We start from the raw sequence: 25,252 nt of genomic DNA, 5'->3' as shown, positions 1-25,252 counted from the left end.
TTTTATTTCCTTGCAACCGAGCTGAAGAAAATGTGGGTTGGAATTTCAGTTGTTTTACTTTGGTCTACTTGGGTTCAAAGGCTGAGTCCACACTAGAAAACTTTAGAGTGAGAAACCTCAGGTAAAATCAACTGAATCCTATCTACAATACAGCTTCCATCAGAAATACTGGTGGTGAATTACAAGATATGAAATTTGCTATTTTAGATAACGGCCAAATATATCCTTAAGGGCTTGTTGGGCAAAATGTTTGTTTTACCCTTTCCTTTACCCACATTGTTGGGTATGCAAGTCTGTGGACTTAATTCTCTGCTATCTTATAACTACCATAGCAGTGTGAATGATCAAATTTATAGATTAAAAAGAAAATCGGACATGTATTTAAATTGGATTGGTTATTTAAATTAAGTAAAATTTTAAATACATATATTTAAATTAAATTTAAAATATCAACGTATTATATGGCCTAACCTTACAATATCTATTACAATAATTTTAATTAAATTAGAACAATTAAAAATAATCACGAGATTAAAATAATAGTTGCGATTAATCAGTTTTATTCATACTGTTAAACAATAATAGAATGCCCATTCAAATTATGTAAAAAGCAACAAAGAGTCCTGTGGCACCTTATAGACTAACAAATGTATTGGAGCATAAGCTTTCGTGGGTGAATACCCACTTTGTCATGCGTCTGACGAAGTGGGTATTCACCCACGAAAGCTTATGCTCCAATATGTCTGTTAGTCTATAAGGTGCCACAGGACTCTTTGTCGCTTTTTACAGATCCAGACTAACACGGCTACCTCTCTGATACTTGACATTCAAATTATAAATATTTTGGATGTTTTTCTACATTTTCAAATATATAAAATGTACTGTAGTGCCATCCCTAGCATGAAAGTGCAACTTACAAATGTAGAATTATTATTTTTGTTTTGTTTGAGTGCAGTTATGTTAAAAAAAAGGGGGTAAAACTTTAGAGCCCACAAATCAAAGCATGAAGGGGCATATGAATGTTGATATGCCAGATGTGCTAAATACCTTGTAACCCCAGCTTTAAAGTACACAGGATTAGTTAGGGTAGTTTAAAATTTAGGGTTCCCCATTACTGTTTCTAACCTTCCTACCCTACCCTTCATTAGCAATTAATTTTGCTAGCAATGAAGGCTACAGCAGATGAAAAGTACATTTTAAGTTACCATTGATGTTTGCCACCTGCAGGTTCAAATCAGTTCTTATAAACACATGGGATCCTTACAGCTTCGGTTCAACAGCCTGGGAAATCTTTGTAGTCACATCCAATATTTAAAGTCTGAGTACTTGTATTTTTGTATATCCAGCGAATAAGGCATTTACATACCACGATGACTGTGATAAGCTAATTATAATTCAAGGTTAATTGTACTACAATGGAACTGGAGACATGTGAAATTCAAATGCATCTGTGCAGACAGCAGATTATTTTCTAATTCTTCATATGCTCTATTCTTACATGTAAAACCAGTGTTGGAATTCACATCAAATATTTAATTAGCTGATGCAAGATAAAACAACCTCTCAAACTGATGAATTCAAATAGTGAGAGAAAAAAGTGAAAATGGCTGCACAAGACTATTATATTTAAATGTAGAACTGTGTAGAAACCAGAGTTGCTTTCCTGTAGGAAATTTCACATTTCATTCTGGATCTGAACAAAAAGTCAGAAATGCATTTTCCTATGGAATGGAAACAATTGAAAAAGTTCATTTCAGGAGACCTGAAATGGAATTTTTTCAACATTTCCAGCCAGTTCCCTTGCACCCTAGGGTGCCCGCCATCAGGTTGGCAGCCCAGAGAGCTGGGTAGCCAGCCACCTGGGAAGACTCACTACCAGGTGGGAAGCCCAGGGAACTAGGTGGGGAGATAGCCAGCCGAGGTCCTGAAATCCTGGGGAACCTGTCAGGTGGGCTGCCAAAGTTCCTGCAGGCCCAGGGAGCCAGGAATCCACAGCAGCCCATGAGGCGGGCTGCAAAGGAGCCAGCTGGATCTACCTGCTCAGCCAATCTACCACCTCCCTATATGTAGGAGGTGGATGCAGTTGTCCCAAGAATGTCTGGGGATCAATTCTCATCAGAAAGGAGCTCCTACTAGTGCCCCCATAACACAACAATCCAATTACTGCCCTTCAAAAACTTCTGAAATCAAGCAATGGGATGAATTATTTTAAGGCTTACATAATAGTCCTGAGTTCCAGGCAAAACTGATACTCTGATAAGCCATCGCTTTGGACCACTGCCTCTGCCAAATTAGCGTTCCAAACTGGGCACCTCAGCTTCCCAAATCCAGTAACAGATTATGCCCATCATATGACAGGCCCCCAGGCTAGCATTTTAGCACGTACAAAGTAGTTCTGTGATCATAAGACTGAGATTTCATATTTTCTGTAATTCTGTGCAAGTATTATACATTGCACAATTATAACTGGCATATTGGAAGATAGCTAAGTAGCATTTAATGATTGCATTCACTGGATTAAGAAGTTATAATCAGCTGCTGCAGTGATCATATAGTCCTCTACCAGGTAACTACATGCAATAGATCACTCTTCTGAAGTTCATTCGAGAGGAGTCTTCATCATGTCAGCATTTGACAGATTGAGGGCAGAGGTGGAATCTGAAATCACTAGAAATACGATTGGGTGCTGCAGTGGTCAGCTCTTCCTGTAACCCTGCTCCTTTTGGCACTTTTGATGTTTATTGTTTGTTGAGCAGCATTCAAGCAGGCAGGTACTTCACTCAAAGCAACTCAACCCTGCTAGGCTGCCACAGTTTGAATTACAGTCTCATTCGGCAGCAATACATGTGAGCAAGCAAACACCAGCTGAGAAAGAGGGGATTATCTCAGCCAGCCCAAACCAGTTTCTTCACTGCAAATGGAGTCCATGCCAAGGCTTCCTTTCAACCACTGAGCTGTCATGGAAAGAGCAGCTTCTCCAAGGCTCTCAGCTGCCAGAGAAAGGGAGGGTCAATGCAGATTTATTTTAGGATTTGAAAGGTGAAGCCATGGATCTGCTCAATGAACCTTTGACTTCAATATCAAATAGCTTAATTATTAATAGCGATTTGGTCATAAAGCAGGGCTGTGTCCCCAAGTAGAACATGTTTCACTAGCCTGGTTAAACTCTATCATTTGTCTTTTGCCAGCATCATATTTTGCTATAGTCTTGATTATTAGTAGCTCAAGTTCAGTGTGCCATGTTACAGCTTGGCAACAAGAAAACTGAGTAGTTTCTCCTCTATTTCAAAGATATGAGCAGATGGAAAATGCTATCTTCATAGAAAAACACAAACAAAAAACCACCCCAACAAAAATAGACCTCAGAAGAACTAGTGGGCTTTGGGAAGAGAGGTTCTTTTTAAAACATAACAATTTTATTCTTTCCATGGTATGCAAGCAAATAATTGCTATGAGAGACAGCTGGGTGCTGCCAAGGATTTTCACAAGCACAATTAACCCCACCTGCATTTGAAACCAAATGCCATGGGCCTAGTTATACAATGGAGGTGAACAAAGTACAAAGTTCAATACCCTGCCCCACAATCCTCCTCACTACACAACTGGGGGAGGAAGACAATCTCAGCTCTAACCTTATCTGACTTTCAGCACAAAGCATAATATGAGGGGAAGCAGGAGTGGAAATTTTTGAAAAAACCCTCAAGCGTTCTTCAAATACTTGCAATATTTTAGTTGAGTTTTAAATACTTCAGAGGTACATGAACCCGCTTCTTTTACAGGAATAAAGTAGGGTGCCAATGTGCGGTTAGTTAATTTAAAAAATGGCAGTTATTTCCTAATACAGATTTTTATGGAAGAGTTAAAAAGGAAAGACATTTTGATATTAAGAGGCTTAGAGTGTATACAGCGGGTGGTATACATAAGGATTTTTAATTCTGATATGTAGATTTTGAGGACCTCTGAATAGATACACAGAAACTGCTGTATTAGACCAGACCAGGGGACCACTTAGTCCAGCATCTTGTCTGACAGCAGACATTTCCAGATGCTTCAGAGGACAATGCAAGAAATTCCATAGTTGACAAATATGAAATAATTTGCCTATGGGGGAAGTTTCCTCCAAACTCTCATCAGTTAGCTGTTGACTTATGCCCTGTAGCATGATGGTTTATAACCCTTATAAAAACATTTTATGTGTTATTTTATGCAATTGTGGACCTCCTTGTTATCTATACGAACATCTAATCCTTCCCAAATCCCTGAACAGCTCATGGCTTCAGTTAATCTGTGGAACTCACTGTTAGATATCATGCATGTTATGTAAAATAATATTCTTTTATCAGTTTTCAATGTGTTGCCTTTTAATTTAATTGAATGTACCTCATTCTTCTAACTGAAGAAGCGTCTACAGGAGTGCTCAATTTACTTTCTCTATAGAATTCTGTATACCTGTCACCTCTCCTTCCAGAACAATCTCATATGAGGGGAGCGCTAAATGATAAGAAATCTTTCCATGCCTCTAATTATTTTCATGGCCAGTCTCTGGATATCCACACAGGATTTAAAAACAAACAAAAAAAAACCTGTTTATTGGGCCAAAACACTATTTTAATTTCAGAGTAGCAGCCGTGTTAGTCTGTATCCGCAAAAATAACAGGAGTACTTGTGGCACCTTAGAGACTAACAAATTTATTAGAGCATAAGCTTTCGTGGGCTACAACCCAAGTGGGTTGTAGCCCACGAAAGCTTATGCTCTAATAAATTTGTTAGTCTCTAAGGTGCCACAAGTACTCCTGTTATTTTAATTTGTTCCCCAATAAATGGGCCTCAATGATTTGAATACCAACTCATGGACAATTCTGTAAGGACATGTCTTTTCTGAAGCTCTGTTTTTTTAAGAAACTGCATTTTATTAACTATACAACGTAAAATTCAACTTAAAACAATACAGCTTCATTTTAACTTCTTTCAATTAAAGGTCTCGGACAAAAGGCAGTGCTTCTCTTGAACAAGAGAGCCTTTTTTAAACAACTGTACTACCTTTCTTCTCATTTCCTATTTTCTTCCACTGTCTGTAACTTTGGCATCATGCATGACCCTTCCCCTTTCTTCTCCTCCCACAACTATCTTGTCTTCAAACCTATTGTTTCGTTGTCTTCACATCACACCTTCATTTCCTCCCACCTAACACTAACAAAACATTATTTTCTTATTTTAAAAAAACAGGATACCTGCATTATATTTGGGGTGTGTGTACAAGAGAAGTACCAGCAACCATTTGAAAAGACATTTTAAATTCTAGTAACAGTAGCCAGGAACTGTATCACTTTATTAGATACAAAACAAACAGGACACAAAAGACTACTGAAAGTGAAGGCTGTACGGGGAATGGAAGATTGTCTCTTCACAGCAAGAAATGAGATGGGACAGTCAAACTTAAACCATTGTTTAGCTTTTTTGGGACCTATGAGACATACCATGTCCATATTACTAAAGAGAATTTATGTATTTTTCACAGTTAGATGAAGGAAAAAGATTATCATTAGACATATATTTGTAAGTTTCTTAAATAGATACCAAGACCTCCATTCAATCTTAATTCCATTTGTGATGAGAATATTCTGTTCTGCGCCCAACATATATCCTGTAGTGTTCAATTTAGAAGTTATACACTTATAGAACTGTAGTCAGTTCTCTATTATACATGAGCTTTGCACTTTGCTTTAAATGATTTTTACCCTTAAGGATATGAAGATAGAAAAGTACAGTAACAGACAATGTCACTAAAAATGCAAGCACTATTAGTACCTCTAATAAATTGCAGGTATACTGAAAATTGAACCAAGAGACTGAAAATATTTTTCACAACATGCAGATTATTTTGGCAGCAGGGGAAGGAAAGGAAAAACAAGAATGGAAAAGAATAAGAAAACAGAGCCAACTACCGACCATAGAGTGATTCCAGGTGTTCTGTTCTTGTTGGGTACATACCTCTTCACAGACTTCCCGCACAGCAGCCACGTTGGGCTCCTCCTCGGGCTCCATGCCACCTCCTGGGACAATCCATCTGTCTGGATGGCGACTACTGCTCACCAAGAGCACCTGCCAACGAAAAGGGTTATATTTCAAAGCAAAACAGAGTGCAACTGATATGTGTACTCTCATGGTAGTATGCTTTTGTGGGACTTGGCTTAAAAAATTATAAGTTCTCATATATGACCCCTAAGACTGGTCAAATTGGGGTTCTGAAAAATATTCTGCTTCTTCCTTCTGAGGCCGAGCCTTCCCTAACCCCGTCCTATTTAGACAGTTGCACATACTCTATTTAGTAAGCTACTCCAAGTTCTCCAAACTACTCCAACCACTACTACTCTGGAACAAGGATACTCAAATCTTGAAAAGACAAAATAAACGGAGGCTGAGCACCACAAAATTAAGGTTAGCAATTTCACATGGCATCACAAAGCGCATCATTGCAAGTCAAAAGAACAGGAGTACTTGTGGCACCTTAGAGACTAACAAATTTATTTGACCATAAGCATTCGTGGGCTACAGCCCACTTCATCGGATGCATGTAGTGGAAAATACAGTAGGAAGATATATATACACACACACACACATACACACACAGAGAACATGAAACAATGGGTGTTACCATACACACTATAAGGAGAGTGATCAGTTAAGGTGAGCTATTATCAGCAGGAGAGAAAAAGAACTGTTTGTAGTGGTAATGAAAATGGCCCAAATTGCAAATTGGACACCATTAAATTAGGCTTGAATAAAGACTGGGAGTGGATGGGCCGTTACACAAAGTAAAACTATTTCCCCATGCTTATTTTCCCCCCACTACGGTTCCTCACATCTCCTTGTCAATTGCTGGAAATTGGCCATTTTCATTACCACTATAAACAGTTCTTTCTCTCTCCTGCTGATAATAGCTCACCTTAACTGATCACTCTCCTTATAGTGTGTATGGTAACACCCATTGTTTCATGTTCTCTGTGTATGTATGTATGTATGTGTGTGTATATATATATATCTTCCTACTGTATTTTCCACTACATGCATCTGATGAAGTGGGCTGTAGCCCACGAAAGCTTATGCTCAAATAAATTGGTTAGTTTCTAAGGTGCCACAAGTACTCCTGTTCTTTTTGTGGATACAGACTAACACGGCTGCTACCCTGAAACATTGCAAGTCAATGTCATCGCATACTGTTTAAACTTCAAGACACATCACAATACAGTATCCGATAGTCAAGACACTTCACCACTACTTTGCACCTGTCCACACCTACATTACATGAAACGGGACTTTTTTTTATTTTTTATTTTTATTTTATTAAAGTTGGTTGGGCACAGAATTAAGGTAACTTGCCCTTGTAAACTGGTAATTTTGATAGTTTAATGGAAAGATTTTCAAATTGGATGCCCAACTTCCCTTTTGCCTTTGAAAAGTTTCCCCCTGAATGTACTCTATGCAGTACTGCACTAAGAGAATAAACACGTTAGGCAAGTAATTGCACACCTTTTATTTAAAATTACACGTGTATCCCAACTCTTATATCCCTTTCTGGCTTCTTCTGACCCTTGGGACTGACAGGAAGGGATCCTAGCTAATCCTGTCCATTCTCTCCCTGCTGCCTTGTGTATCAGGCACCATAAGAAGCAGTCCTGTGATCAGCACTCAGTTTCCTCTGCCTCAGATAAGACAGAATATAAAAACAAAACAAAAAACAAACCACCACACCACCGATTAGATCTGTGAAAAGCAATATCTGAAATGTCTGAGTTTCATCAGCCTAGAAAGAGTAATATTTTATTTTTATATATATATATATATATACACACATGTACACACACACACACACACACATTCCCATTTCAACAGAGTTGAGTTTGTGAACCAGCAAAATAGGTTTGAACATATCTGAGTAGGAGCAATTCAAGTTTTCTCCTAAATATGTATTTTTGAGGTGGTTCTTTGGAGCACCTTTTACTCTAATGTTCTGCTATGAAATATAATGTGGTTTTATTTGTTTGCTTATCCTCTCCCATAAACAAATGCTAACTGTTAATCCCAGCTGGCTGAAAGTTCCCCCAAGGAATACCTGGACATTGTGTTTACTGAATCTGTCTGCGATTCATCCACAAGAAGAAAGACAAGCAAAAACAAAACCTGTAGATGTACCCGTGATGTTTATTCACTCATTCCACTCAGAGCCGTCATGTTACATATCTCTATTTTACTGGCACAATTACCAAAGTAGCTCTGAACCAATGCAACCGTTCCGCAAACTTTCCGACACAACAGTCCAATTAGGTTATAGGCCAACTGTAATAGTTTCACTCAAACATTTCAGAGCTAAGCTGCAGAAAAGACTAAGCCTATGCCTTACTGTGTAAATGCTGATTTATATATATTTAGTAAGAATTGAAAGATTAGAGCAAATTAGCATGAGAAATGCTACATGCATATGACTGTACATATGGCATTCAAAAATCACATTTGTGTGGAAAGCAAACTTAAGACTTACAGAGTTCCCTCCACTTTTGACAGTTTATACAGTCTTGTCTAACTGATCAGTTTGCAAAATAATGTTCCTTTTCTGTTAGCTAAAAAGCTTACTCACAAGTTACACTAATATTACACAAAAACTATGTTAAAAGAACATTAAGATTGCAAAATCAAGCACTCAAAAGTTCAGGAATGCCAGAATTAAGGTTGCCTGTGAGATCTTAATTCAGCCCTCTTGTGTGTTTGCACTGTTATACAATCTTTAAATGTGTGATCATATACCATTTTTTCCACAGGACTCTTGCCTCATTTCAGTGCACACTTATCGAGCAGTTAGTCAATATTTTCAAAAGCTCCCTGATCTCAGTTCCAGTAACCTGACCCAGACCCAGCACCGCCCACAGCAACCCAGAGCGGCAATTACAGGTAAAGTCCTGCTCAGCCCCAAACTGGAATGTGCCCAGTGCAGACAGAATCTTTCTGGAATTTAGCTGCTAAAATCTAAAGTCTATCCTGAGCATAAGCAAACTCCAGTTTGTAAAAAGCTTATAACCTAGACAAATTCAGGCAGACTTTCACAGGGGTGGCAAAAGGAACACCCCGACACACAAACCACCAGCCCCCACCCGTGAAATTTCTAGTCCCTACGGCAAAGCATGGGGCAACAGAGTGTCTAAGGCTACATCTACACTACAGGGGTGGGTCGATTTAAGATACGCAAATTCAGCTACGCGAATAGCGTAGCTGAATTCGACGTATCGCAGCCGACTTACCCCGCTGTGAGGACGGCGGCAAAATCGACCTCCGCGGCTTCCCGTCGACGGCTCTTACTCCCACCTTCGCTGGTGGAGTAAGAGCGTCGATTCGGGGATCGATTGTCGCGTCCTGACGGGACGCGATAAATCTTTCCCCAAGAGGTCGATTTCTACCCGCCGATTCAGGCGGGTAGTGTAGACCAGGCCTACGAAATGGTCACCACAATTTAACAAGGGCAAAACATTTTCCCCTAGCCTTGTTCCCAGAAACAGCAAAACTATTCTGGCTGAATTTTCTAAAACACTTCAGCATGAGGCAGACACCCAGAATGGAAAATTTCAGCCCAAACAGTTAAGACAAAGTTATAAGCAACTGAAAACAGGGTCATGATGGGAAGCATCAGGAAACCTTAACAACAGTTGGTGAAAGCAGACCCACCTATAATAGATATAGTGAGCCCATTTTTTGAATTTGTTCAAATAGTGAATACAAAGATATTCTGTATTCTCTTAATATTGACACCTCCTCGTCAATTATTGGGAATGGACAACATCCACCCTGACTGAATTGTTAACACTGGTTCTCCACTTGTAAGGTAACTCCCTTCTCTTCATGTGTCAGTATATTTATGTCTCTTCCTCCATTTCAAAGAGAAAGTTGAAAGTTGTCATGATTTATCCAAAATTAAAGAGGAGCAATGGGAAGAAAGAAGGGAATATCTATTTTCTAGTCAGGGTAAAATATACCTGTCCCCAGTAGCTACTAATTTCAATTTGTAATGCCATCTCCAAAACAAAACCTGAGGTAGACCCCTGGAATATCAACAGAGCATACTCACTTGTGGTCAATTTGCAGTTGTGAGGAAATTCAAATAAAAAGCTACTTTAACACAGTACTAAAGGTTTGTAAAAAACAGTTTGACAGTGCAGAACAAGGCAGTGCCCTAATTAACACCCGACTCCTAATGCTGACCTTTTAGATGTGAACAACAATTTTACAGCACTTAAGTTAGCTTCACTCTTTAATGCAACTCAGAATACCCTTAGTAATGGAACAACTGGACAACCCTCAGTGAGAAGCAAAGTCCTGTCATTCTCACACTCTAGCATAGTTTGAACGCATACTTGAAAGAAAGAGGAAATACCCTCACAGGAGGAGGAAACATGCTCTACAGGGGCATCATTTTTGACTACTTTAAACAGGATATTGCCACTAATCAGCTCTTACCAGACAAAAACCTAGATCAAAGTGAAGTTGTGACATTGTTGTGTTCTTCGAAAGCAAACAGGATGTACACAGGGAAATTCATACATCTAAAAAGCTGTACTCCCCAGTATAAGCATGGAGCTCAAAGGTCTCAAGTAAACTGGATAGTATGATCCAAGACTGCATGTAAACAGAGAAATAAAGACAACTTTAACGTTTTACAGTCTGCTTGGTAACCAGTAAAAATAAATAAATAAATAAATAAAATCACACCTACTGTAAAGTAACATTTTTCTGTAAATCATTAAGAAATACTTGGGAGGAAGGATAGGAATGCCACATACAAGATTGAAACTTGAAAAATCCACCTCTGAGTGGAAAGCTTTGCCAGGCAAGTGTAGAAAACTAAGCCATCAATTTCTACAGAATTCAGTTTTTAAACAATTACGTTTCTAGTCATTATAGTATGAGGATAAGCTTCAAACCATGTACTGCATTAATTTAATTATTTGGTAGTGTAAATAGGACCCAAATGTGCAGGTGAAAAGTGGTTTTTTTGTGAAAGATGCAGGTGCCTCAATGGAGATTCTGTCCATTCTCTTGCCCCACCTTCACATGGTTTTAAAATGTACAAACTTGTGCAAAGCTCTAAAGGGAATATTTATACTTTAAAACTGGTGTCCCCGAACAAAGGATTCACAAATGAATTAGTACATGTCTCTTCCCCATCCTAAACAGCAGCACTGAAAAGCCTCTGACATCTTCCCAGAACCGAGTATTTTTGTGTTAACTCTCCTGGTCTGTAGAGAAAGCAATGGTAAACAATTTCTCAACATTATTTCTGTGCTATATTAGTTACTGGCCCACTCAGCTGAAGTGCAATCTTTCATCTATAGTCCTATATTCATTTTTGGCTTGCTGTGGCCTTCATTCTGTACTTCTAAGACCAAGGCTAAGAAAATTTAACTCCTGGCCCTTCTGCCACTGGTCAAAATGTCAACTGAAGTCCAATATATATTTCAAGTAACATGATGTAGTTTTTACAGCATTTCTTCTTTCCTCAAAAATAAAAAATTAAATGTTCCCGATAGTGCAATGCAGGGCTGCCCAGAGGGGGAGGGCAAGGAGAGCAATTTGCTCCAGGCCCTGGGCCCCACAGGGGCCCCCACAAGAATATAGTATTCTATAGTACTGCAACTTTTTTTTAATGGAAGGGGCCCCCGAAATTGCTTTGCCCCAGGCCCCCTGAATCCTCTGGGCAGCCCTGATGCAATGCACTGCCAAGAGGCCAACAGTTATTATCCACCTTATCTTTCAAAACACACTGCTTTTATGTTTGAGATAGTAAAATCTATAGCCTCAGTTTTACAGTGAAGTTAACAAGGGAGTAGGGAGGCTTGTAGATTAGACCCCCAGAGCAGCCAACTAGCACTTCTCTTTTTCTATTGCCCAGACAACCCTGCAGGGAAGGGGGCCTCACGTGGCTTTAGGAGAAAGCCTGGCTCTCTTTCCATTCACTGTCAAAAAGCAGCTGTAATTAAAACAAAATCCCTCCTCTGATCCCCCCTCCCCATTCTCTAACACCGTCCTTTAAAAAGCATAAGCATTTCAAGCAGAGTTACTAAAATATGGAGGTTTGCCATCAAACATCTGTATTACAAGAAATAAATATAGAATTCTATAAAGAACTAAAGCTTCTAACAGCTTGATTTATCAAAACCAATAGGGATTACAAAGAAAATGCCTGGCACTGATATTCCTATAACTCTTCCTCCCCCCACCCGCACCCTCACTTCCTGGCAGTATTCCTTTTCTGCAGTGAGATCATGGGGGTGGGGAACAGTACTTCTTGCAAGCAATCTGGCTAAACAGTAGGGTTGCTGTAGAAAGGTCTCTCCACTATGCAGCAGACCCAAACGTAGCACATGATTGATACACCAAAATGAAGATCTTTGCCCTTTATAGAACCATAGAAAATAAAACCATAGCAGAAGAATTAACCTGATAGCAAAGGCAGCCTGGTATTTAAGATGTAGCTTTGCTGGTAAGAAAGGAGTGAAAGAAGAAGTCATCAAGCTTAACCGATCTCATGACAAATCAAAGGGCTCCATTAGCAGCTATGAATGTACTTGCACTACTTAAATACTGCTTAAAATTCTGAAGTTTGTATTTCTTAAGAAAATAGCACAAGTCTTTTTAAATGTTTCCCCTCCTCTAAGAAATTTGAAAGTAAGAGCTCTATCCCTACAATTTTTGTTATTTTCTATTTTTACCACAGTTTCTAATGCAATTAAAATTAACAATTTTGAAACAAACTCTGACATTAGCACAGTTCTGGGAATAAGACTGGTTAATGAACTGCTGTTGCAAAGGCAGGAGAGAGAAAGCAGGAACACAAACATATTACAGTATCACTTCGCTCTCCCTCTCAAAAAACCCCACCACCCCAATGGCTACAGTTTTTTCCTCTAATTTGTTATTAATCAAAACAGGCAGATATGGGGATTATTACAAGAATCAAAAGGTGAGTAAGGAAGAGTTAATACGGGAGGCTACAATAGGTCATACTGAAAGGTCAACTGTCAGGCTGAAAGGAAGTTACTACTGGAGTTCCTCAAGGATCAGTCTAGGGACCAATCTTATTCAACATTTTCATTAATTACCTTGGCACAAAAAGTGGGAGTGTGCTAACAAAATCTGCAGATGACACAAAGTTAAGAGGTATTGCCAATATGGAGGAGGACTGGAATATCATACAAGAGGATTTGGATGACCTTGAAAACTAGAGTAATAGAAATGGGATGAAATTTAATAGTTCCAAATGCAAGATCATGCACTTAGGGACAGACAACAAGAATTCTTGCTATAAACCGGGGACGTATCAGTTGGAAGCAACCGAGAAGGAGAAAGTTCAGGACATATCGGCCGATCACAGGATGACTATGAGCTGCTAATGTGATATGGCCGTGAAAAAAGCCTATGCAATCCTAGGATGCATCAAGCAAGATATTTCCAGTAGAGATAGGGAGATGGTATTACCATTAGTCAAGGCACTGATGAGATCTTGATGAGATATGATTGCTCTCTATAAATATATCAGAGGGATAAACACCAGAGAGGGAGAAGAGTTATTTCAGTTAAGGGTCAAGGTTGGCATAAGAACAAATGGATACAAATTGGCCATCTACAAGTCTCTAGCCATCAGAGTGAAGTTCTGGATCAGCCTTCCAAGAGGAGTAATGGGGGTAAAAATCCTAATTGGCTGCAAGACTGAGCTTGATACATTTATGGAGGGGATGGTATGATGAGATTACCTACAATGGCATATGGCCCATCTGTGACTGCTATAAGCAAATATCTCAAAGGGCCAGAGATGGGACACTAGAGGGGGAGGGATCTGAGTTACTACAGATAGTGTTTTCCCAGGTGGCTGGCAGGTGGGTCTTGCCACATGCTCAGGGTCTAAATGATTGCCATATTTGGGGTTGAGAAGGAATTTTCCCCCAGGTCACACTGGCAGAGCCCTAGATGGTTTTCACCTTCCTCAGCAGCATGGGGCACAAGTCACTTTCTGGTCTGAAATAGAGTAAACGGTGAACTCTCTGTAACTTGAAGACTTTAAATCAAGATTTGAGGACATCAGTATCTTAACCAGAGATTATGGGCCTAGTACAGGAGTGGGTAGGTGAGGTTCCATGGCCTGCAATATGCAGGAGATTAGACTACATGATCATGATGGTCCCGTCTGGCCTTAAAGTCTATGAGATATTTTCTAAACAAAACAAACCCTCTCCCCCATCGGCCAGGAAAGGCAGGTCAAATGTTTGATCTAAACTACTTGACAACATCCTAATAGACTTAATTATTACCTTCCTCAGAAATACATTAATGAATGGCTAAAACATCCTGGTACCACCATGCCATGGTGTCCTAAATAATTCCACTTATGCACTGAGATTCCCACATTAAGAGGGAAATTCTAGCCTTCTATCTAGTCTAGATTAATCTAATCTATATCAACAACAGAAATGCTATCCATCCATACAAGTATTTATATGGCCCAGTATCCAAGCTGTGTTACTAATTTTATGAATATTCTAAACCTAAATGGAAAAAAAAAAAAAAAAAAAAAGACAAAACTTTGTTGGGCTTAAGTTGTCATGTGTCTTATTTCATTGTCTTTACATGTCTTTGTAATATCAAAAGGAATAACCAATAAACTGTCACATTCAGAAGCAGTTTTATTATATAATACAGCAAACTGACTTAGATACTGCATTCCTTTTTAAATGCGCACCATTGGCATCATTTTAGAAGATGGGCCAGTTCTAGAACAGATAACATATTACATATGCACACAGAGAAACAGTACTTGATCAGTCTGTTTTCTGCACCATCTAGCACAGTGGTCCCCAAACAGTGGAGCGGACCCCCTTAGGGGGGCATGGAGGAACATTCGGGGTTGGGGGGAGCGCAGCAGGGCCTGGGCCAGTCCCCATGAGGTAGGGAGTGCCACCCAGCCCCGCTCTCAGCTTTGTTCCAGCCCAGCTCCCAGCCGCAGCTCCGCTCCCAGCCCCACCCCCAGCTGCAGCCCTGGCTCCCTGCTCCCAGCAGTGGTGTGGGGGGTGGAGGTGCACAAGGTAAAAAGTTTGAGGACCACTGATCTAGCAAGTGGATTTTGTAGCATTATTTTCCAGCTATCATTTTCCACTATCAACTCTTAATCTGGCCTTAATGTTGAATTTGTTTAAAAATACATCATTCCAAGTCCTTTTTGTTATAAATATTTTCAGTCTCTCAAAAAAAATATCAGACCTTCACAAGAACTGTTCTATTCTGCTCATGAGAATTATCTTATGTCTATAACTATTACGCATCCAGAATGTTCCTGAAGTGCTTTACAAATTTTACTAAGTGGACATAAGGAACATATAATACACACACACACGACCTGTCATTTTGCCCATCATACAAGCATGGCCATCTCTGGTCAAATGGTTAACCCAGTGCACAATAATTTAGTGCAAGAAGTCAACACAACATCCATTTGCAACTATAATATAATACACTGAAATAGGAAAAACATAATTATCAAAGTTTACATTTGGTCAGGCTGGTGCAGCTAATGCCTTCACCTGCCAAGCTTGTAATCCAGTAATATACTATCACTATGGCCTTGGCTACACTGGCGCTTTACAGCGCTGCAACTTCCTCGCTCAGGGGTGTGAAAAAACACCCCCCTGAGCGCAGCAAGTTACAGTGCTGTAAAGCGCCAGTGTAAACAGTGCCCCAGCGCTGGAAGCCACGCTCCCAGCGCTGTAAGCTAATCCCCTCGGGGAGGTGGAGTACCTGCAGCACTGGGAGAGCTCTCTCCCAGCGCTGGCGCCGCGACCACACTTGCACTTCAAAGCACTGGCGCGGAGCTCTCTGTGTCTCGTTACACTGGTGGTTTCTGTTATTCAGATTTTTTTCAAAATAATCCTATGAGAAAGTATTATACTTACTTTACAAAAAAATAAATAAATCAAACAACAGAGGCAGAGAAGTGAAGTGAGCTCCATACCACACAGAAAGCCAGTGGCAAAGGTGGAAACAGAACCCAGGAGTCCTGACTTCCCAGATTCCTATTCTAACCACAGCATGTTCTAGAAGCAATAGTCGTGAAGTACTAGCATCAGACAAAAGTACCTTTTGGAAACATCCTGAAATGCTTGGTGAATTTTAGTATACATCTCTACCCCGATATAACACAAATTCGGATATAACGCAGTAAAGCAGTGCTCCGGGGGGGCGGGCCTGCGTGCTCCGGCGGATCAAAGCAAGTTCAATACAGCGTGGTTTCACCTATAACAGGGTAAGATTTTTTGGCTCCCGAGGCCAGCGTTATATTAGGGTAGAGGTGTACCTCTAACAGTGTGATGAAAATTATTCCCATTGCTGCATTTAAAAACACTGAAATATATTTGAAATCTACAAAAAGAAGAGAACGTTTATTTCAAAAAAGTATATAATAGCTATGCAGCCATTACACAGGCTAGTTTTACTAGCGTAGTTCATTATTGTTTCTGCAACATAGACGAGGTGAGATTTTCACCAAGTTCAGCTAAAAATAGAATAGAATGTTTAAAAATTTTATATATATATATATATATATATATATATATATATATATACACACACACACACACACACACATATATACACACACACACCGAGCCTCTGAAATCCGCCTGAAAGCAGTGATAAAGACAGGGCACTGTTTCTCAGAAATACAGCAAAAATTGAAGAGAAGATGAATTGTTCAGTTATTTCAATTGCAGTATTGTCTGTGTGTTTGTATAGGGACTCATACAATGTGCCTTCTATCTTGCTTGGAGCCTCTGGGGCTACAGCAAGAACAATCCAAAATAATTTCTTTCCTCCATGTACCCCAGCGTTTCTTCCTGTTCCTCTACCTCCCTTACCTACTGCAATGAACCTTGGCTCCATCACTGGTGAAACATATTTCAATGGTTCCTTACAGGGTACTTTTAAAAGAAAGCAACCATCTTCTCAGCCAAGCATTTTGTATTAGGCTTAAGCACTGTGGATGTTAATCTTTCCTCACTATTCTTGCTAGTAAGACATCTGTAAGGAGATGGTCACTTACTAGAACCTCTTGCCAAGGGCACATCCTGGAGACAGTCCTTATGGTTCCTTTTGGAGAAGACCTTGCAGGCATCACAGCTCATGGCAAAGTGCCCTTCTCTGAAGCATAAAAAGGTACTTATGCAAATCCAAAGAAGGGAAAGTAGCAAGACAAACATCTTAGGCAAGGTCCAAGGCAATTCAAAACCAGCAAAAATTCAACCAAACAAGTGAAATCTACTAAATTAAACTAAAATTAAAGCACGTACAATACTCAAATTACAATTACTTAACGTACTACTTACAACTTCCCTATGCAAAACTAACATGACTGAAAAGGAGAGGCTGGTTTCCATGACTACTTTGGCAGGCAAAAAACAGGGGAATTGAGAGATGTTAGAGAGGTGAAGGATCAATCCTCAGTTTATACATTGTAGCTATTGAGGAAGTTCCAGGGCCCTCTCAACTACAGCTCAAAACAAAAAACCCACTGTTTACTGCTTAGTCACGGCTAAGCATGTGACTTCTACAGTGGGGCTTCATGGAGGCAACTTTATGAAGGATAACTGGGAGTTATCAACATTAAGATTTAGTTAAAGTTATGTGAGTAGATAGTAACCCAAAGATATTTTAGCAATGCACTTTCCAGACATTCAAGAAAAGCCAGTCCTTGCCCTGTGGAGCTCACAGTTTAAGCTCACAGACAGGCAAGTAGAAATACTTGATGAGACATAACAGAGGAAGGGCAGACAAGATATCAAGCAGCAGGATTTATCAGTACCAAACTCATGAACTGCACTCAAAAGCTAATCCAGTTCCACTCCACATTGGCTACCTCCACTATTTCTATTAGAACTTGCCACGAAATGTAAAGTCTTGAGATCAGTTCGGTGTTTCTCAATGGACCAGCACCAGTCCCCAAGGGCTTGTCTATACTACCCGCCAGATCAGATTAGACGCAATAACTCGACCGCCGAGTGCTCTCCCGTCAACTCCGGAGCAAGAGGCACAGGCGGAGACGACGGGGAAGCATCAGCAGTCGACTCACTGCAGTGACGACATCGCGGTGAGTAGATCTAAGTACGTCAACTTCAGCTACGTTATTCACGTAGCTGAAGTTGCGTAACTTAGATCAATCGCCCCCGCAGTGTGACCAGGCCTAAATTTGGTGTTTATTTTTGGTAACAAGGAGGTTACACCATATCTACACACATTTAAGCAATTAAATAATTTAATTTACATTTATTCACTCTTAATTTTTACATATGGTATTATGCTAGAAATGGTGAATGATGCATTTCTTGTTTACTAGATAATGATAAATTTTTTACTTGTGATTTGTATCAAGCTCTAGTTGATGGAAATTCAAATTCAATTAAAAATACCACATTTCAAAGTGTTTTAAAATTAGTTAAATAAAGCTATCTTACATGTGTTGGATAAATAAGAAGAAAGTTTATCAAAACATGTTCTCCGTTTAAAACTAACTGTTGTATGAAGAAAAGAAAGTATTATCTGTAGTCAGTGAATTGAACTCTTTCTGGTCATGATGTCCTTCAAGATTTTAGAACTGGTAGATCTCATCCTCTCAAACCTAGTTTTTATTTATAGATTGGAAGAGGAAACAAGCTCTTCTGTTTTGTAAAGTCTACAATGGACAGAGATATGCGCCTATATGTGCAAGAAGAAACATGAGCCAACTTGTTAGGAATTAGAAAATTTGTTTTTTAACTATGCCCACATAGGAGTCTCTTATCCCACTGAATTCTGCAACTTCACATAATATTCTCAAAACAGGTTCATAGTGCTTATTCTCTGTAACTCAAAGACAGTTAAAAAGGGCCAAACTATATTATAAATACATACAGAATTTTAAAAAAGTTTACCAGACACCTACTAGCCTGAGGATTAAACCTACCAACCAGGGTGAGAAAGACCTGCAATTTAAAGAAAAACAGTAGTTTTGTCCATTTACTATATACTGTATTTAGTTGCAACATTACAATTTTCTATTCAATAAAGTTTAAAATGTTGCTGTTTTTCTTGGGGTTTTCATACCCTTCTTTCCCTTCCTGGCTTCATTTCCACTTTCTTCCCTGTATTCAATTATGATTCATCCTTCCCTACATTACTTTCAGTGTCTATTTCATCTGTACTTCCTCTCCATGCATTCTCTTCCACAAGTTCTCTGCCAACCTCTTACTTTACACATATCCCACCAATCTTACCCTTCCTCTTTTTATCCCACACAACCATAATCACACCCCACTAGCATTTCCAGTTTCAAGAACTGAATGTTGCATCAGTTCACACGCAGTTCAATTTAAGAAGGTAACCTTACAATCATACAATCTAGAAACCACTTTTTTTTTTTTTTTTTTTTAGATGAAAGCTTATATTTTCTTGGAAACTTACTACACGCCATGGGGAAGTGGATTTTAAGCATTATATTAGTGCAGATGCAATACGGTATTAGCAAAATATGGTGGGTATTTTTATTTTGCTTTCACAGAAACCTTTTATGTAGTTGAAGGAAATATAAACAATAGTCAAGTTAAGCCTTTAGAGCAATGATTCTCAGACTGCAGTCTGTGGAAAGCTGGCTGATCACATGATGCTGGCTTTCCTTATTTCCAGCTATTGAATCACATTAAAGATAGCTGAACATACATTAAATACTTTCTAATATTACCTTTCCATGTAAGCAATTGCTGTAAGGATACTACAGGGATGTCATGTCACCATCAGTAAGCAGGGAGATGTTCATATGTATCTCTTAAAACATAGCTCACCTTGTTAAGTTTGAGTGTTAGAGTGCTTTAGGAATGCGCTCTATAGACTGGGTATACTTTCATAGTTTTCCTCATCCAGTTTTATTCCTCATTCAATAGAAAACTGGAGAGCAGTAATGCCCTGCTCTTTGCAAAACAAGTATTTCCTCCAAAATTCCCTCAAACCGTTAAGTTGTTAATGAGCAACCTGTCAGCTGTTAGATATGTCAAGCTATAGCCACTCTAAGCCAAGGCTTTAAAAAACCCACTAGAACTGAACATTTATAATTGGCATTTTTATTAAAATATAGCACATAAAGTTCCAGTAAGTGGTTTTCCAATCTACCTAAGTGAATTTGTGAAATTTTCTGGACCTCTGCCTCAAATCCTGATTGAAAAAACAGTCTATAAAAAATGTTTCGTTTTTTTTTTTTTAAAATACAACCAGCAGCAACATTTTAAAAACCCTTAAGAGATCACAGGTGCTAAAATGCAGTGCTTCAAAGTTCTAAGATTGTGTTATAAACTAAATTCAGGATTATATTGCTTCCTTTAAACAGTTACTTAAATTTCTAAACTAGTCCCTTCTTCTCTCACACACAGGCAGCAATTATCACACGAATTTACTCCCCCTAGTTTTTTCATCCTTTTCAGAGTACTTTTATGCTAACTATTGCTAGAAGGCTCTCTGAAAGCTGTTCAAAATCTCTTTGAAATAGCCATGTGGCCTTTTTTTTTTTTTTTTGGCATGCCAGACTTTCCTTTAAGGGGGATCTATTGTTTCACAAAGAATAGGAATACAATAAGGTTTTCTGTGCACTGAGCCAATTTAGAAGTTTATTCTTTTGCGTGTGTTCTTCAGGTTTTCTTTTTAAATTAATTATTCCTTTACTAATTCTAGAGTAATTTTTGTAGCAGAAATGTGTTTTTATCTAAAATTTGGGTATGGAAAACATAATACATGGAGAAAGAATGTATTCAATTCCTAGCACAACCTCATTTAAGTATTCTGTCCTAACACTGACTTTTCAATAATAGACCCTTTAAAAAAAACAAGATACCCAGTCTGTAGACAATTTATTGAAAAATGGTTTGTTTCAAGATAGGCCACCTAAAGTAATATACGAGGGATGTGAGATTCTGTTTCATCTATCCATTAGACCAGAGGTTCTCAACTTTATGAAAACACCTTAGAGGGGTGTTTTTCCACCCTCACGCCCTCCCCACAACATACACACTTAGAGCCCCTCATCACCCCTTACAATAGTGAGAAGGATAGTGCCTGGTATGCCACTCAAATTTGGCCCATCTGTACCTCCATCATGACAGACAGGCACAGGTGTGCATAGAGATACCCTCAAAGCAGAGGTATGGTGAGGTTGCAAGGTAGGACAGAACAGGTGTGTGGGGAGCAGGACCTAAACTCTTATTTTGTAACTGACTAGATGTCAAGTAGGAATCAAACGGGTGGCAGCTCATTCAATAATGGCTGGATACCCAATTCCACTCCTCCAATCCTCAGGGTGGGGTGGGAAGGGCCAGTCTCCTGGGCCCTAGAACTGGTCCCAGCTCAGAGACTCCTGTAAGCCCTATGGAGGGCTGGCACTGTCAGGGTTCCTCTGGCCCATCCGCCAGCCCCCGATCATGCAGAAAGGCAGCCAAGGAAAGCAAAGTCCTCAAGATTGTGCAGGAGCTACTGCTGCGCGGCAGGCCTGGCCTGCACCACCTGCCAGAGGTGCAACTGCACCTGTGTAAAGTGTGAGGCCAGCAGGACCAAGTGCAAGCAGCAGCAATTGGCATGGAGCCGGTGCAGTGAGTGAGGTGAGACCACCAAGGAGCCCTGCCGTGACCCACATGGGTTCTCAGCCCTGTTGTCCTCCTCAGCCATTTCCACAACTCTCTCACACACCCCCTAGGCCTGGCAGGGGGCCAACCAGGTCAAATTTGAGTGGTGTTACGACTCCACGTGCCAGGTTGCAATGCCATTCGCTCAAATTTGCCCTGGCTACCCCACTGTTGGTGATGGGGTGGGAGGGCCAGGCCAAATGTCAGTGAATGGCATTACTGAAACCTTGTTGTGCCCCCCTCACCCCCAGTTGAGAACTTCCATGCTAACTGATTTTACTGTTGTGATCACACACACTTCCTGTATATTAATAGTGGTTGGAATGAAATCCATAAAAGGAAGGACATTGAGAATACAGGTTCTCATTTCTCCAGAGCCCCACACACTGCCTTCTGTAACACAACTATGACAAGAGACAATCAGGCATGGTTCAGTAGCCAGTCCTGAACTCTTAATTTGTTTTGTTTTTGAAAGCTGGAGTCAGAACTTTGCTAGACCTTATCTACAGGGAGAAGTTGCATCAGTTTAACTTAAATGGGGTTTTCAACCTCTTATTTTGGTGTAAGAGTAGCTTATTTCAGTTTAGCCTAAGTTGATTCCTCATCAACTTAAACTACACTGAAAGAAGCCTGGTTTTAAACCCAAACAGTTAATGTCCACACAATCATTAGCATCAGTTTACTAAACCAGTTTTTAAAATACATAATCAAACCTTAAATCAAGTCAGTTCAACTTTCTCAGGCTGACAAACCCTTACTTTGAAGTATAGTAGTTTTGTGTAACCAAGACCAAAACAGCCTTGAACAGATCAGTAACAGGAAAGAAGTTCCCTCTATGGTGATATTGCAAATTCAACTGTCCTAATGTACAAACTGACAACCTGTCAAAAGCTGATAGATCATATGATTGCCATGGACAAATATGTTTGCATATTTAGTCATATTACAATCCAGACACTACAATGAAAATGTACCTAAACACACCTGTCTAGGAATGCTTATGAAAAAGTTACCACATATGCCTAATCAATTGTGTAAAACTGCTCCAGGAAGTGTTATTTTCTTAATTAGGCCCAGCATCATTGCACCACAAAGCAACCTCTGAACCCACAAGGCTACATTTTCCCTTATACTTATTTTAAAATTGCAAAATAGTTTCATAGAAATTGGTAAGAAAGACCATTTTTTTTGTCTAGACAAGTTTTTACAAGGAAGTTTTAAATCAGTGGTTCTCAAACTTTTGTACTGGTGACCCCTTTCATATAGCAAGCCTCTGAGTGCGACCTCCCTTATAAATATATAAAAAAGTGTTTTTAATTTAACACTATTATATATGCTGGAGGCAAAGCGGGGTTTGGGGTGGAGGCTGACAGCTTGCGACCCCCCCCATGTAATAACCTCGCGACCCCCTGAGGGGTCCCAACCCCAGTTTGAGAACCCGTTTTAAATCCTTCAGACCATTTATAACTGAAATGCTGACAACTCTTCACAATGACAGCACAGCTATAAAAGGCTCCTTCGCTACATTAAATAATAACCAAATGGTATGCTAATTAACTTTCCAGTGAACTGTCTGCATTCCCTTCAGATTTCCTCTGGCTACAACTATGATAATCAGGAGAACAAAGACTTTGGTACAGCCACCAAGTAACCAGTAAATCAGATCTAGTCAATATGATTCCATTACACTCACATAGGGGTATCTCTTGGTTTGTTTTAAATATTGTACCCCAAATAGGAAGGTTTTTTTAAAGTGTTGAAAATCACATTTCTGTGCAAATTCGCTCCCTTTAGTCTTACAGACACAAATATCCTCTACAATATAATTGTTCTCAGGCAAACCAGTTTACCTTTAATTCCCACTTCCTCCCAAGCCTCTCTGGACAGTGGTTTCTGGCAATGCATCAGTCCCTTTTATCCCAGTTTCTTTTTATAAATCCAGGGTCATGTTTCCTTTCCCATCTCATGTGATGTGCTGGACTGAAGCTCTGCCACTGTGGTTAGTGCAGCCCACTGCCAAATCCTATCCCATATCATGCCACGCCAAGCCAGAAGAGATCATTTCACCCTTCAGTGTTTTAAACCTTTCATTCTGCACCCTTCTTTGATTTGCAGAGAAATCATGTTCACACCGTCACTCAAAATTGTATCTTGCATTTTCTTAAATATGCTTTGCAAAATTTTTCTGCTACATTCAATTAATCAAATGCAATATAAACACTTTCAGAAGGCTAAATTTTGCACAAGGAGAAAAAGAAAATGATTTGTGATGGCTTTATCTTTTCAGTTGTCCTTACTCTCAGAATCCTACATCTCTCTGTTCTCAGCCAAAATCTATTGTACCTTCCCACACCTCCAGTTTGCAAGACTGCAGAATAGAGAGCTACTATTTGACTGGCAAAATTAAAACCCCATACACTTCTCAAGCTATAGAAATAAAAAAGTGTTTACTCTTTTCAGATAACCATGTCAAGGACCTTAAATATCTTGGCTCCTTTAAGCCCCTCACTCTCTGTGAACCCCCAATTCTTACCTTCCAAAACTGCAAGCACTACTCCCCCCAAACGTCTCACTCACAACTCCTTGTATCTTACCCTCTTGAGCTTCTGACTCTTCTTAAGGGCTCTCAGCCTCTGCTCTTGGGGAATCCACTATGTTTCCACCGGCTTAACATTCAGCCTCCCCCGATCACGCTGGTAACAGCACCCCACCGCCTTTTCTTCCCATAATGAGCCACCCAGACACCTCCCCTTTGGCTCCCTAATTCTCTTACCAGGCCTCCTACCCACTCTGCTCCCAAGCACACACCTCGCCCCAATGCCTCCTTCTCCCAGTCCCCCCACTCCCGCCCCCAACCCACACTCACTCTTAACCCAGGCCAGCCATTCTACTTTCTGCCCATCCCCCCGCCTACTTCCGACCGCCCCCATCTAGCCCCTCTCACTCGCCCCCCCACTTTTAGTGCCCCCCCAACACCGCTCACCTCCTCCTCGCTCTCGTTGCGGAAGCACAGGCAGGCCGCCCGCTTCTTGTACCCGTCCCCGTCGTAGGTGCGAGTCTGGTTGGACTTGAGCTTCATCATCCTCCGTTCTGGGGAAGGGGGAGACCAGCGAGGGGGCTGAGTGGGGGGTTCGGCTCCGGGGCGCTGAGAGGAGACGGAAGGGGCTCGGCTCTAGGCCCAGGCGGAGCGGAGGACACCGAGGATGGGGCGCTGCGGGGGGAGCAAGGCCTGGGCTCCAAGAGGCCCAGTGGGGAATAAGGCGGCGGCCCTGAGGGGAGTGGGACCCGCCGGTCTCCGGCAGCGGGGACCCGCCTCCCAGGAGAGTCTCTCACACGCCGGGAGCCTCCGCTACACGCTGCTGCCGCTGCCGCCTTTCGCCGGCCTCATCCCCCCCGTCAGCTCCACCAGCCCTGCCGCCGCCGCCAGCTCTCCGGCCGCCGCCAACGACGACCGCGACGCCATCTTGGGGCACGCTACGCAAATGGCGTAAAGGCAGCGGGCGGGGGCGGCTGATGCGGTTACAACG

The 25,252-nt window shown here is 40.5% G+C and overlaps 1 protein-coding gene across 2 annotated transcripts in view; it reads right to left on the bottom strand.

Annotated features, from left to right (window-relative positions):
* NUDT3 (nudix hydrolase 3) overlaps positions 1–24,807 on the bottom strand; it is a 29,478-nt gene extending 4,671 nt beyond the window's left edge. Inside the window, exons 1-2 of one of the 2 annotated variants that reach the window (XM_065404408.1) lie at positions 24,709–24,807; positions 5,992–6,102 (exon numbers count right to left, since the gene is read on the bottom strand). In XM_065404408.1, coding sequence (XP_065260480.1) covers positions 5,992–6,102; positions 24,709–24,807 — 210 coding nt within the window. Of the gene's footprint in view, positions 1–5,991; positions 6,103–10,503; positions 10,595–24,708 lie in introns of those variants that run through there. The other variant, XM_065404409.1, reaches the window with a different exon arrangement.
* Between the last annotated feature and the right edge of the window lie 445 nt (positions 24,808–25,252).

Source organism: Emys orbicularis, chromosome 4, assembly GCF_028017835.1.
Source record: "Emys orbicularis isolate rEmyOrb1 chromosome 4, rEmyOrb1.hap1, whole genome shotgun sequence".
NCBI lineage: Eukaryota > Metazoa > Chordata > Testudines > Emydidae > Emys > Emys orbicularis.
The sequence above is the reverse complement of the archived record's forward strand: the minus strand, read 5'-3'. Positions and strand labels throughout refer to the sequence as shown.